Source organism: Rhineura floridana, chromosome 2 (assembly GCF_030035675.1).
Source record: "Rhineura floridana isolate rRhiFlo1 chromosome 2, rRhiFlo1.hap2, whole genome shotgun sequence".
In the NCBI taxonomy this organism is placed as follows: Eukaryota; Metazoa; Chordata; class Lepidosauria; order Squamata; family Rhineuridae; genus Rhineura; species Rhineura floridana.
Genome location: NC_084481.1, coordinates 171104481 through 171120234, shown reverse-complemented (window position 1 = coordinate 171120234; position 15754 = coordinate 171104481). Strand labels below are relative to the sequence as shown.

General features: G+C 42.5%; 1 protein-coding gene across 4 annotated transcripts in view; it reads right to left on the bottom strand.

Moving 5' to 3' along the window:
• PLCB2 (phospholipase C beta 2) overlaps positions 1-15173 on the bottom strand; it is an 80539-nt gene extending 65366 nt beyond the window's left edge. For all 4 annotated transcript variants that reach the window (XR_009760980.1, XM_061613197.1, XM_061613198.1 and 1 more), the window contains exon 1: positions 14852-15173. Coding sequence is in view for 3 of the 4 variants with exons in the window: in XM_061613197.1 (XP_061469181.1) it covers positions 14852-14935 (84 nt within the window). In the remaining variant the exon portion in view is untranslated. The remainder of the gene's footprint in view (positions 1-14851) is intronic.
• Positions 15174-15754: the final 581 nt, after the last annotated feature.

Below are 15754 nucleotides of genomic sequence, written 5' to 3'. Positions count from 1 at the left end.
TTCCTACTTTGGCTCAGTCTTCTCCCAAAAAAGGGTCTATGACCCTCCTGGGAAACATGAAATAGAAGGGGCAGGATTGGAGCTTGAGCTTGACAGACAAACGTTCAAGGAATACCTAATCACTTTGAACGAGTTCAAATCTCCAGGGCCCGATAAACTGCATCCTAGAGTATTGAAGGAACTGGCTGAAGAACTCTCAGAACCGCTCTCTATTATCTTTGCGAAATCATGGAGGACCGGTGAAGTGCTGGATGACTGGATGAGGGCTAATAAACTGAGGCTCAATCCAGACAAGACTGAGATGCTGTTAGTGGGTGGTTCTTCTGACTGAATGGTGGATGTCCAACCTGTTCTGGATGGGGTTGCACTCCCCCTGAAGGAGCAGGTTCGTAGCTTGGGGGTTCTCCTAGAATTATCTCTGTCACTTGAGGCTCAGGTAGCCTCAGTGGCAGGGAGTGCCTTCTACCAACTTCGGTTGGTGGCCCAAGTCTCTATCTGGACATGGATAACCTGGCTTCAGTTGTCCATGCTCTGGTAACCTCTAAATTAGATTACTGCAATGCACTCTACGTGGGGCTGCCTTTGAAGATGGTTCGGAAACTGCAGCTTGCGCAAAATGCAGCAGCCAGATTGGTAACAGGGACCAAACGGTTCAAACATATAAAACCGATTCTGGCCCGCTTGCACTGGCTGCCTTTATGTTTCCGAGCTCGATTCAAGGTGCTGTTATTGACCTATAAAGCCTTACATGGCTTGGGTCCACAATACCTGATGGAACACCTCTCCCGATATGAACCCACCCGTACACTACATTCAAGATCAAAGGCCCTCCTCCAGGTACCTACTCCAAGGGAAGCACAGAGAATGGCAACAAGGGAGAGGGCCTTCTCAGTGGTGGCCCCCAAATCATAGAATGACTTTTTTGATGAGGTGCGCCTGGCACCAACACTGTTATCTCTTCGGCACCAGGTCAAGACTTTCCTCTTCTCTCAGGCATTTTAGTATGTGTTTTATATTGTTTTAAATTTTTAAATTGTGTTTTAAATTGTTTTTTAAAATATGTATTTTAAATTGTATTTATTTTTAGTTACTGTAAACCGCCCAGAGAGCTTCGGCTATGGGGCGGTATACAAGTATAATAAATAAATAAATAAATAAATAAATAATAAATGTTGTCCCTATTTTCAAAAAGGGCAAGAAGGAGGAACCGGGGAACTACAGACCAGTCAGCCTAAAATCAAGCCCTGGAAAAATTCTTGAGCAGATGATAAAGCAGTCAATCTGTAAGCACCTTAAAAGCAATGGAGTGATTACTAGGAGCCAACATGGATTTATGAAGAACAAATCCTGCCAAACTAATCTCATCTCATTTTTTGATCAGGTAACCTCCCTTGTAGACTGTGGGAATGCTGTGAACATAATATATCTTAACTTCAGCAAAGGTTTTGACAAAGTGCCCCATGATATTCTGATTAGCAAGCTAGCTAAATGTGGGCTGGATGGAACAACTATTAGATGGATCCACAGTTGGTTCCAGAATCGTACTCAAAGAGTGCTTATAAATGGTTCCTTCTCAAACTGGGCAGAAGTAACGAGTGGGGTACCACAGGGCTCGGTCCTGGGCCCAGTGCTCTTTAACGTTTTTATTAACGACTTGGATGAGGAGGTACAAAGCATGCTTATCAAATTTGCAGATGATACAAAATTGGGGGGCATAGCTAATACCGTGGAAGACAGAAACAAAATTCAAAGGGACCTTGATAGGCTGGAGCATTGGGCTGAAAACAACAGAATGAAATTCAACAGGGATAAATGCAAAGTTCTACACTTAGGAAAAAGAAACCAAATGCACAGTTATAAGATGGGGGATACTTGGCTCAGCAGTACGACATGTGAGAAGGATCTTGGAATTGTCGTTGATCACAAGCTGAATATGTGCCAACAGTGTGATGTGGCTGCAAAAAAGGCAAATGCTCTATTAGGCTGCATTAACAGAAGTATTGTTTCTAAATCGCGTGAAGTACTAGTTCCCCTCTATTCAGCACTGGTTAGGCCTCATCTTGAATACTGCGTCCAGTTCTGTTCTCCGCACTTCAAGAAGGATGCAGACAAACTGGAACGGGTTCAGAGGAGGGCAACAAGGATGATCAGGGGACTGGAAACCAAGCCCTATGAGGAGAGACTGAAAGAACTGGGCATATTTAGCCTGGAGAAGAGAAGACTGAGGGGGAGATATGATAGTACTCTTCAAGTACATGACAGGTTGTCACATAGAGGAGGGCCGGGACCTCTTCTCGATTGTCCCAGAGTGCAGAACACGGAATAATGGGCTCAAGCCAGATTTCGACTGGACATCAGGAAAACCCTCCTAACTGTTAGAGCCATACGACAATGGAACCAATTACCTAGAGAGGCAGTGGGCTCTCCTACACGGGAGGCATTCAAGAGGCAGCTGGACAGCCATCTGTCGGGAATGCTTTGATTTGGATTCCTGCATTGAGCAGGGGGTTGGACTTAATGGCCTTGTAGGCCCCTTCAAACCCTACTATTCTATGACTGTATGAAATTGTTAAATTCACTGTGTATTTATTTGTTTGTTTATTTATTTATTTATTAGATTTATATCCCACCCTTCCTCCTAGTAGGAGCCCAGGGGACAAACCCCCCCCCAATAAAAACACTTTAAAATGTAATAAAAACAGACTTTAAAATATATTAAAACAAAACATCTTTTAAAACATTTTTAAAAGGTTTAAAAACGTTGTTGTTATGTGCCTTCAAGTCAATTATGACTTATGGCGACCCTATGAATCAGAGACCTCCAATAGCATCTGTCATGAACCACCCTGTTCACATCTTGTAAGTTTAGGTCTGTAGCTTCTTTTATGGAATCAATCCATCTCTTCTTTGGCCTTCCTCTTTTTCTACACCTTTCTGTTTTTCCTAGCATTGTTGTATTTTCTAGTGAATCAGGTCTTCTCAATATGTGTCCAAAGTATGATAACCTCAGTTTCATCATTTTAGCTTCTAGTGATAGTTCTGGTTTAATTTGTTCTAACATCCAATTATTTGTCTTTTTCGCAGTCCATGGTATGTGCAAAGCTCTCCTCCAATACTACATTTCAAGTGAGTTGATTTTTCTCTTATCCACTTTTTTCACTGCCCAACTTTCACATCCATACATAGAGATTGGGAATACCATGATCTGAATGATCCTGACTTTAGTGTCCAGTGATACATCTTTACATCTCTTTTACAGAGTTCTTCAGTGTATTACTTCCATCTTCCTTTTATTTCATCCCACTCAGTCAGTGTGTTCTTCTTGGTTTAAATTCCCTTTCATTTCTCTAATCTTTTGGAATAGGGCTCTTGTTCTACCCTTTTTGTTGTCCTCTTCTATATCTATACAATAACTATTGTAATAGTTCTCTTTGTCCTTACCTACTAGTCGCAGTATTGTTGCATTTAGGGTTCTAACTGTGTTTCTGTCTCCTTTTGCTTTTGCTTTCCTTGTCTCTTTAACCATTTAAAGAGTTTCTTCGATCATCCATTGAGGTCTTTCTCTCTTTTTAACTAGAGGTATTGTCTTTTTGCATTCTTCCCTGATAATGACTCTGACTTCAATCCATAGTTCTTCTGGTTCTTTGTCAACTAAGTTTAAAGCCTCAAATCTGTTCCTTATTTGATGTTTATATTCTTCTGGGATGTTATTTAAATTGTATTTTGGCATTATGATTGCTTTCTTCTTCTTTAGCTTGACTCTGAATTTCGATATGACCAGTTCATGATCTGTACCGCAGGCTGTTCCTGGTCTTGTTTTAACATAAAGTATGGAATTTCTCCATCTTCTGCTACCAATTATATAATCAATTTGATTGCTATATTGACCATTTGATGATGTCTACATATACAGTCATCTTTTTGGTTGCTCAAAAAATGTGTTTTCAAGAAACCAATTATTGCCTTCAGAGAATTCAATAAGTCTTTCTCCTGCTTCATTTCTATCTCCTAAGCCCCATTTCCCCACAATTCCTAGTTCTTCTCAGTTCCTTATTTTTGCATTCCAGTCCCCCATGATTATCAGCGCATATTGTTTTGGTGTGTGATCAATGTCTTCATAAAATCTCTAGAATTCCTTTTCTTCTGCATTTGCCGTTGGAGCGTAGACTTGGATGATGGTTATGTTAATAGGTTTCCCGTTTAATCTCATTGATATCAGTCGCTCAGGCCTTGCGTTATAGCTCCTAATTGCTTTTGCTACATTACTTCTCACTATTAAAGCAACCCTGTTTCTTCTTAATTTCTCATTTCCTGCATAAAATATTTTGTTATTGCCTGATTGAAAATGTCCCATTCCTGTCCATTTTAATTCACTCATGCCAAGTGTTGTAATGTTGATACGTTCCATTTCTTGGTTGACAATTTCTAACGTTCCCTGGTTCATGCTTCTCACATTCCATGTTCCTATTGTGTGTGTCGTACAACTCCAGACTCTCCTTTCGCATGTGTGCACATCAGCCTCTGGGCTTCCTTTCGGCTTTGTCCCAGATGAGTCATTAGTTACAGCGCTACTCATACTTGTCCTTTGTTCTTCCCCAGTAGCTCAGTGAGTGCCTTCTGACCTGGGGGTCTCATCTTCCAGCACTATCTCATGTTGCATTTTGGATACTCTGCTCATAGGGTTTTCATGGTAAGAGGTATTCAGAGGTGGTTTACCATTGCCTTCCTTTGACTTTTAAAAACATATTTAAAAGCAATTCTAACACAGATGCAGACTGGGATAAGGTATTTAAAAGGCTTGTTGAAAGTCTTCAGTAGGCGCCGAAAAGATAACAGAGATGGGCTTATCTAATATTTAAGGGGAGGGAATTCCAAAGAGCAGGTGCCACTACACTAAAGGTCCATTTCCTATGTTGTGCAGAACAGGCCTCCTGATAAGATGGGATCTGCAGGAGGCTCTCACCTTCAGTGATTGACTGGGTGTATAATGGATAAGACAGTCTTTCAGGTATCCTGGTCCCAAGCTTTGTACACCAAAACTAGAACCTTGAACTTACCCTGGTAGCAAATGGGCAGCCAGTGCAATTCTTTCAGCAGCAGGGTGACATGTTGGCAACACCCTGCCTCAGTGAGAAGTCTCGTCGCTGCATTTGCACCAGCTGAAGCTTCCAGACGAACCTCAAGGGTAGCCCAACATAGAGTCAGAGCTTGGAAAAGTTACTTTTTTGAACTACAACTCCCATCAGCCCCACCCAGCATGGCCACTGGATTGGGCTGATGGGAGTTGTAGTTCAAAAAAGTAACTTTTCCAAGCTCTGCATAGAGTGCATTACAGTAATCCATACTGCAGGTTACCAGTGCATGGACAACAGTGGTCACGCTATCCCGGTCCAGAAACAGCCACAGCTGTCTTACCAGCCGAAGCTGGTAAAAGGCACTCCTAGCCACTGAGGTCACCTGGGCCTCTAGCGACAAAGTTGAATTGAGGAGCATCCCCAGACTACAGACCTGCTCTTTCAGAGGGAGTACGACCCCATCCAAAGCAGGCAACTGACCAATTATCTGAACGTAGGAACCATCAACCCACAGAGCCTTGTTAGGATTCAGTCTCAGTTTATTGGCTCTCATCCAGTCCACCACCAAGTCCAGGCAGCAGTCCAGGACTTGCATAGCCTTTCCCAATTCAGATGTTACAGAGAAACAGAGCTGGGTATAATCAGCATACTGCTGATACCTTGCCCCAAATCTCCTGATGACAGCTCCCAAGGGCTTCATATAGATGTTAAACAGCATTAGGGACAAGATGGTAGCCTGCGGCACCCCACAGCACAGTGTAATAATGATGGAATCAACTGCTGTCTATATTAATATTACTGTTGTTATTGTTTTACCTGTGAGGTTTTTTTTAATTAACCAGATTATTGTTGTATCTTTCTCGTAGATGAATTTTATATAGGGCAGATTATAATTGTTTAAAACTACAACAAAATTAAAAAATAACAGAGATATGAAGGTTTGAAAGCAAAACACTTTGATTCCATCTTCTTCAGCTGATGTGAATCAAAGAGAACTGTAGCCAAGGTTGGTGGCAGTTGATTCACATCAGAGCACACGAAACCAAAATGTGATTCAGGCACATTTGTCTAAAAGAAGAGATCATGATATTTTCATCAGCTTTGCTGGATTTTAGTAGGGTGTTTTTGCTGCAGTTTCTGTAATTCTACATAAGAACATAAGAACATAAGAAGAGCCTGCTGGATCAGGCCAGTGGCCCATCTAGTCCAGCATCCTGTTCTCACAGTGGCCAACCAGGTGCCTGGGGGAAGCCCGCAAGCAGGACCCGAGTGCAAGAACACTCTCCCCTCCTGAGGCTTCCAGCAACTGGTTTTCAGAAGCATGCTGCCTCTGACTAGGGTGGCACAGCACAGCCATCACGGCTAGTAGCCATTGATAGCCCTGTCCTCCATGAATTTGTCTAATCTTCTTTTAAAGCCGTCCAAGCTGGTGGCCATTACTGCATCTTGTGGGAGCAAATTCCATAGTTTAACTATGCGCTGAGTAAAGAAGTACTTCCTTTTGTCTGTCCTGAATCTTCCAACATTCAGCTTCTTTGAATGTCCACGAGTTCTAGTATTATGAGAGAGGGAGAAGAACTTTTCTCTATCCACTTTCTCAATGCCATGCATAATTTTATACACTTCTATCATGTCTCCTCTGACCCGCCTTTTCTCTAAACTAAAAAGCCCCAAATGCTGCAACCTTTCCTCGTAAGGGAGTCGCTCCATCCCCTTGATCATTCTGGTTGCCCTCTTCTGAACCTTTTCCAACTCTAGAATATCCTTTTTGAGATGAGGCGACCAGAACTGTACACAGTATTCCAAATGCGGCCGCACCATAGATTTATACAACGGCATGATGATATCGGCTGTTTTATTTTCAATACCTTTCCTAATTATCGCTAGCATGGAATTTGCCTTTTTCGCAGCTGCCGCACACTGGGTCGACATTTTCATCGTGCTGTCCACTACAACCCCGAGGTGTCTCTCCTGGTCGGTCACCGCCAGTTCAGACCCCATGAGCGTATATGTGAAATTAAGATTTTTTGCTCCAATATGCATAATTTTACACTTGTTTATATTGAATTGCATTTGCCATTTTTCCGCCCATTCACTCAGTTTGGAGAGGTCTTTTTGGAGCTCTTCGCAAACCCTTTTTGTTTTAACAACCCTGAACAATTTAGTGTCATCAGCAAACTTGGCCACTTCACTGCTCACTCCTAATTCTAGGTCATTAATGAACAAGTTAATGTGGGTTTACAATTTGTTTTTATGGTTTTATTGTATTTGTTTTCAAACTGCATACCACCCTGAGAGTCCGATTAGAAATGTGTCGCTTATAAATTGACTTAATTAGCTAACTAACTATTTAATCATTATTTAGACATCTCACCATTATCTGGAACTGGGGAAGGACTGGAAATCAATATGGAGGCGAGATCTGTGCCAGCCTTGCTCTGCATCATCCAAGACTCTGAGCTGGTTTTAATTCTTAAAATATCTATGACTGTCAACTGTACTGAGCTGCACTGCACCACACAGAATGAAAGCCATGATCAAACTTGCCCTAAAGACAGGCCTGTAGCTGGGAGGGGATTGGGGCACCCCCAGAGCTGTGCTTTGCTACCCCCCTAGCATTTTGGAGGGGGGGAATTGTCTTCTTTTTAATTTGTGACATGACAGAAAATGACAACCTCCATTTAAAGAATGACAGCTTGTTTTAAGAACAAGCGCAATGTTAAAAAAAAAGACCCTCTGAAAAATTCAATGAATAAGGCAAGGCAAGTGCACAACAAAATCCTCATTTGGAAGAGCCCCCAAAAGTCTGCACACTCAAGACTGTCCCTGGCTGAGGGTGGCTTTTCATAGTCACAATTACCCTATAATTACTTAAGTGATCCTGAAAAAAACATCCTGTGTAGCAACATAATCACTGAAAAGTTAAATATTAGAACTATGTATTATGGGCTAGAGTTTAGACTCCACCCTTTAGACTTCCCTTTGTTCTGCTTTTTATTCTCAGTTTCAGTTGTGCTGTCCACCAAGCCAGTAATAAAGAAGTGTGATTGTTTGCCTGCAGTAAGAAGTAAGAGTTTGTTTATTCTGCAGTTATTTTATAATGAGTAGAGCAAGATGGAGTGCTTATTGCTAAAGGGTGAAATAAAGGGCTTATCCACATGGCGTTGAGTGTGTGACTGGTACTACTTGCATCCCCTTGTAATTCGCATGGTTCACATCACATTGCAGGCAAGCAAAAGCTATCATGCAGTTTTCCCCTTTAAATCCATATTAACCCAATCCGCTGATAATGCGAAAAGGAAAGGAAGCACCTTCTCAGCTGTGCTGTGCTCCTCCTTGTAGGCGCTTTGCTTCCATGTTTTTAGTGGGCAGGTGAATCCTTAATTCAGTGGTTCCCAGCTGCCCCAGCTGCTGCCCACTTTTATCTTTCACTCACTCCTCCCCCCCCCCCACGTCCACCTTTCACTCAGACTTGGTCAATGGAGAAGGGGAGGGGGGGTCTAGTCAGTTTAATTGTTTCTTGTCAATTGCACGCTGAAGCACTCTCCCAGCTTCAACCTTGAAGCCCAAACAGTCATGGGGATTGCAACTGAGAGAATTGTTGCCTTCCATATCGATACTCCGGACAGAGTAAACATGTAAAATTGGAGGCAGGGCCACAAGGAAATAGAGACACTAATCCTTCCCAGAGGAACGCCTACTTGTGTGAATGGAAAACAGCGGATTGGAATCTACCATTGAGCAAGAAGTGTGGACCTTGAAAATCTATTACAATGGTAAAAGCAGCGTCTTTAGTACAACATTGGGCTCCCATGTGGATAACCCCAAAGAAATTAAGTCATCTGAAAAAATGGCTACCCTTTACTCTTTTAAATCACTCACTGTACAATAGGCCCCCGCTTTATGGCGCTTCGCTAATGCGGCGGACACAATTAGACTAAAGCCCCACTCATACTGCGCTTGTTCCGCTTTTACAGCTGTCTTTGGGCGTTGCACACCATTCTATTCAATGAGTTCTGCTTTTCGGCAGTTTTTGCTTTTTGGTGGGGGTCCAGAATGTAACCCGCCATATGAGTGGTGCCCTACTATATTCACAGTCACAGTGGCTATTTTTTTCTTCTTTTTCTTGATTACTTGATGGCAAAGGATAAAAACAGTGCTAGACGAATAGAAAAATTGCTGAGTACACTACCGTTAGCTAGCTGCTGGCTGGCCACTTAAGCTATAACTCAGGCCTAATTTCTGATTTTTCTAATATGTGCAGCTCAGCATGAGGCTGTTTCTGGACAGAAAAATCAACTCACCAACCAGTAAAAAAAATCCAATTGCTTTCGACAATCAGTTTCCAATTGCTTAGTTTGTCCTTTATACAGCAGCCAATTAAAAAGTGTTCCCTTCATTCTCCAACAGGAAGGAAAATCTAAATGCCAGGGACAAGACTAAAAGAAGAGACTCTCAAGGAAGACTTAACAAACACACCCTATAGTGTTTATTTTCTCTCTGTTCTTCCCTAAACTTGTAGTATGGACAAGTTTGTTTTTCAGGTGGAATCTAAAACTGAAATACTTAATGCAGCATCAAAACTAAGCTCAGGAGCTCACTATCTTTACCAAAGTAGTTCATTTCATGGAGAATCAGAACACAGGATAAAACCACAGGAAAAGGGGACTGTAGCTATAGGTGAAGTCAAGCTTTTGAGTCTGGTTTGGGAATCTCTCAAAAAGGGTGAGACAAATTCAACAGATTAAACTTCATTCTTGTAAGCTAACACAGTCTCTGGGAGAAGGAGTGACAGGGAAGGTCACTGCCTTTCCCTTCCCTTGGCCTTGCCCTCACATCCTCTCCACTGGGGGGGGGGGGTTGGCTGGCACTATATGCCTTTTCCCCAAAAAATACCCCATGGAGAAATGTGGCTGCCCCACCTAATAAGGGAGGCTGGCTATGCGGCTGCCTAAAGAGCTTTCTGTTTCCCCAATAAAACCATAACTGTTTCATCAGGGCTGGTGCCAGACATACCGGGGCCCTTGGGCACCAGCTTGCTCCAGGCTCTAGCGCGCATGCACACACACATGCATGTGCCTACCTGTCTATCGCAGGCAGGGAGCATCTTCTGCCCACCCATTCACTGGCTTCGTCTCTCCTGTCTTTTGCAGCTGCGCAGGCTGGTACGCACACACATTGCTGCCATCAACCAAGATGGTGGCGGAGGCTTCAGCCCCTTAGAGAAACCTCGGCCGCCATCTTGGTTAATGGCAGTCCTGAAAGCGCAGCTGCAAAATACAGGAGAGACGGGTAGGTGGAGCCAGCGAACGGGCGGGTGGAGGAGGCTGTCTCCCTGCAATCTGCAGCAGCTACTCTGCCACGGATCGCAGAAAAGGAGTGCTACTCCTCCCCCACCCTATCGAGAGGCCCCTCAGGGGCCTCTGGCTCCAGGGGCCCTCAACCAGGGCCCAACCTGGCCATCCTTTGGGACCAGCCCTGTGTTTCATCTAGCCTTGGAGGGCAAAGGTGACACACCTCCACTCAAGGAAAACGTACAGCCACTGAGTCAGCTGATAGCAGCAATAGACACATCTATTACCTGAGGATGCTCCACAGCTCACTCAGCACTTTAGTATTCAAGCTAGAAAGGGAAAAAGGCTGCTCAAGGAAGAGTGATCAAATAGCACAGGCATTTTGTGTAATGCTCATGGCTGTGGGCTTTCCACCCATACCAAAACTGCTAGCGACTTGAAGGCACATTTGACTGTTAAGAAAAGCTTTCCACTTAAAAATTCAAGAAGTGTGATTATCTCAAACTCCCCAAGGTTTTTATTTTAGTATAATCTGCTAACTTCTTCTAGACACATCAGCTTGACATGTACTTATTTAATGTAAACCAGTTTTAAAAACAACAACGAGAAGGTGGACGTTTGTGCACCAAAGCAAAGTAGGAAAAGCTTTTCAGGTATGATATGAATTCCATCTACATGGAATACATGCTCAGACTGTGGCATAGGGAGTGGGTCAATAAAGTTACCAACACATGGTTCTTTGGCTGTGCAATGAGGCTAGTGCAGCCTGGCTAGTGCAGCCGGGGATATCCTTGGGCTATGTTGGACCTTGCCACATGAGCCCTGAAGCCTCTAAAGCAGGAGTGAGGAACTTCTTACAGCCTGAAGGCCACATCTCCTTCTGGGCAACCTTCCAGGGCCACATATCAGTGGTGGGTGGGACCAGAGGCAAAAGTGAGTGGATCAACAAATGTAAATGTTTCTACATTTCTACACGTGCTCAGACATCTCTCTGCCTGCTTTCACGCTGCACTTTATTCTGTTATTCTGATGATTTCTTACCTGGTAATTTGTGCATTATATTTGATCTTTCACACGACATACAAGCTGGCTCTGGAATTCTAGTGGAATGTAGTGCAGGTTAGCACAAATTTCCGTGATAAATTATACCAGAAATCCATTAATCCGTTAGCAAGGCTGGGAACCCAGAAAATCATATGAGTTTTTCGCTAGCTGCAGCTGCTCATGTGACAGGCATCCCAGCATGCAGTGTGTTCTCACCTTTCAGTTGCACAGCATTTTTTTTGCCTGATCAAAATCATGTTGGTATTCTGGCATTGGCGCAAATAGCAGCAGCATTTTCCCCACACACACTTGTGTCAATACAACTAAAATAATTTTAAAAGTCAGATCCTAAAGGGAGAGGGCTTGCATGGTGATGGGATGAGAACTTAGACCTCCTACACAGTGGGAAACAGCATGTGCATAATGGGTGAGGGACAAAAACAAGCTGTGTGAAAGACACACAAAATACAGATATATTGGCTGAAAAGCTGCTGTTCCTTAAAAGGTACTGAAGTGTAAAAGGGATTTTAGAAATTGGGACAAAAGCACTACCTTTTTAATCCGTTAAATGGACGCAAAAAAAGAAAAAGAGGCATTATCAAAGTTCAAGGACACCTTCCAGACTGGCAAAAACACTCAGGGTGCAAAGCAGGGCCAGTGAGGGTGGTTAGAATAGCTGGGGAGAGTTGGCAACCAAGAGGTCGTCTGTATCTTTAAAAGGTGTGCAGGGGGAAGGGAGAATTCCAGCTTGTGGTTTTTCCCATTACAGTGTTGCAAGAACACCTGCACTTGGCTGACTTTCTCTTCTCCTGAAGATACAGGATCAGTCTCAGCAACCCTACCTAAGAACCATGCAAGATCAAAGATATGACAGTTTGATCTTATCCCAGTCTTAACAGGAATAGAGTAGTATGAAAATACCCACAATCCCCTCCAGCAAGGAGATAAGAAAAGGGAGCAATTAATGGTCTGATTGTTTTTTACCTCCTGCACAGTTGCAGCAGTCTTACAGGGATTCTCAGTTCAACAAAGGAAGTCATACAGAACCAAACACATTTATTTTAGATTAGAAGATGGTAGCATCTCATGTTTATGGTGCAATATCTTGTTCTCTTTGGCTACAGAATCGTATTCAAAGAGAGAGTGCTTATTAGGGGTTCCTTCTCAAACTGGGGGGAGGTAACAAATGGATACTGCAGGGCTCACTCCTGAGCCCAGTGCTTTTCAACATTTTTATTCATGGCTTGGATGAGGAGGTGCAGAGAACGCTAGACAAGTTTGCAGATGGTACAAATTGGGAGGGATAGCTAATACTCTGGAAGACAGAAACATACTTCAAAGTGATCTTGATAGGGTAGAGAACTGGGCTGAAAACAACAGAATGAAATTTAACAAGGATAAGTGCAAAGTTCTACATATAGGAAAAAGAAAACAAATGTACAGTTATAAGATGGGGGATACTTGGCTCAGCAATACTACATGCGAGAAGGATTTAGGGATTGTTGTTGATCACAAGTTGAACATGAGCCAACAGTACAATGTGGCTGCAAAAAAGGCAAATGCTAGTTTAGGCTGCATGAACAGAAATACAGTTTCCAAATGATGTGAAGTACTAGTTCCCCTCTATTCAGCCTCATCTTGAGTACTGTGTCCAGTTCTGGACACCACACTTTAAGAAGGATACAGACAAACTGGAACAGGTTCAGAGGAGGGCCACAAGAATGATCAGGGGACTGGAAACCAAGCCCTATGAGGAGAGACTGAAAGAACTGGGCATGCTTAGCCTTGAGAAGAGAAGAGTGAGGGGAGATATAATAGCACTGTTCAAGTACTTGAAAGGTTGTCACATGGAGGAGGGCCAGGAACTTTTCTTGATTGTCCTAGACTGCAGGACATAGAATGATGGGTCCAACTTGCAGGAAGATTTCAACTGAATATCAGGAAAAGCTTCCTAACTGTTAGAGCAGTGATCATTGGAACCAATTATCAAGGGAGGTGGTGGACTGTCCAACACCGGAGGCATTCAAGAGGCAGCTGGACAGCCACCTGTTGGGTATACTTTAATTTGGATTCCTCAACCCCACTGAGCAGGGGATTGAATTCAATGGCTTTACAGGCTCCTTCCAACTCTATGATTCTGTGTCTCTCATGTGTAGTTCAACTCCTGATTTCTTGGATGCAGAACAAGAGAAAGGTGCCCTGTCCAGAAACTCCAGTCTTTCATTAGTACAATACTGGTACAGTTAACCTGAAAAGGGGGGGGATAGCTACTTCTTTTAGGGAGGTCTATCCACACTCACCCCCCTCTGGCTCCCTGTGTGCTTTTATGAAGCAATTCACACATTACATGAGGCCGAAGGTCCCTGGTTCAAATCTTACCTCACATTCACACATGAACATAGCGGGCAAGTCATTACTATCTCTCAGTCTCCACACACCCAGTTATTTCTCTACAACAAGGAGATAATATTTATTTATTTATAAATGTATTTCTGTATAGCAATATCATAAAATATCAGGGTGGTGTATAATGATAAAGATAAAACACCATTAAAAGCAATACAAATAATCATTAAAGTAACTGGTTAAATAAACAGGCACAAAGGCCTATCCACATAAAACTAAAATCCCGTTCCTAACTTTCAGGACTTGTGTAAGGATTGCTAATACAATGTATGTGAGGCTCTTTGAACATTCAAACAGCAGTATATAAAATGCTTGTAATTAACTTGTCAATACCCTTCCCAGGGCAGATTCATCTGCTGCTCCTTTGTCATTTGTTATTCACAGCGCAGACAAAATGTAATTTGCTTCAAACACCTGCTGATTTACTCTTTTGTATGAACATAGCCCGTTGCTATATATTTGATGCTGCCATATTTATACCGTCATTTTTAAAAAAAAAAAAATTTTTGTTTTTACTTTGTGTATTCAATAGGTTATTTTTTATACTGCAATGTTGTAAGCCTCTTTGGTGAATGTCTTAAATAGAGAAGCACAGCAAACGTTTAGATTAGATAGATAGATAGATTAGATAGATAGATTAGATAGATAGATAGATAGATAGATAGATAGATATTTCTCCATAGGAGTGCCCTCCATAGTGTTGCTGGAACAACTCAAGTACACTATAAAATGTTGCAGTACAAAAGTTGCAATAAAAGCCTACCACAACTTCATAATTACTTAACATTGTTTCCCTCTTCCCTACTAATCACTCACTGCTTTCTCCTAAATCTTGAAACATACAAACATAATAATAATAATAATAATAATAATCTTGAAACATACAAACATTCATCTATTGCCTCCAAACACTGAAGAAGAGATTTATTCACCCACATGGTTGGGTGTTATGCCCAGAGCCTTGCGCTTCCTGCTTCCCAGGTGCCCCAAATTAAGCCATTGCAGAGACAAATTGACAGTTGTGGTACTCACATCATCCCACTTGATAAAGCGCTCGCCTTTAATCATGTACTCCTTCACCTCAGGTGGGGTCAAAATAGGGGTAAGCACTGACATGTTGGCATTCAAGTCTCGTCCCTGGATTGTAGGACTCTTGTTCTTGGCTGCCTCCTTCTGCCTTCTGGACCTCCTCACATAATGCTCTCTGCTGCCTCAGGAACCAATGCTGTTTTATAGGCCAGAGAAAACACAGGGATGGCTCCACAAAGGGAAAGCAGAGGTGTTGATCTGCATGGCAAATTACCAGCTTTCCAAAACAAACAGGTGAGCTCTAGAAAGCCAACAGCCCAGAGAATGTGGGGTGGGCAGCAGGCAGAGTCAATCGACAAATTGCTCCTTAAAACTGCAGGAACCCACAAGCGAGGGCTTCCTGTTACGAACTTCCTCATAAATGCTTCTGCTTCTCTCAACTTCGCCAGTTGATTCATAAAGCGTTTCAAAACGAGTAAAATAATTTCAAAATTCCCTTTCACAGTTGTCACTTTGGTACCATTTCCTCCCTTACAAGCTATTATACACACAATACACTAGAGCAAAGCTGTGCCTGGCAACTGAAAAAAACTTGTTGGTACCAAAATGTCTCACTAGCAGTGAAAAACATTTGGGATAAAAACAAAATCTTTCACAAATGACACTAAAGAATGGTGGCTAAATATTCCATGTTTGCAAGTTGAATGAAAGGCACAAATGGACTAGAATGTACAACTGAATTTTAAAAAATGGCTCTCTATTCTGCTTTCAATATTTTATGATGAACAGGGCCACCCCAAGACATTTTGCTGTCTGAGGTAGAGCAGCAAATGGTGCTCTCCCCTCCCCCAAAGTCGAAAGGTATAGTTTCCAAGGTCAGCAAAGTTATGTTAACAAAAAATTCCA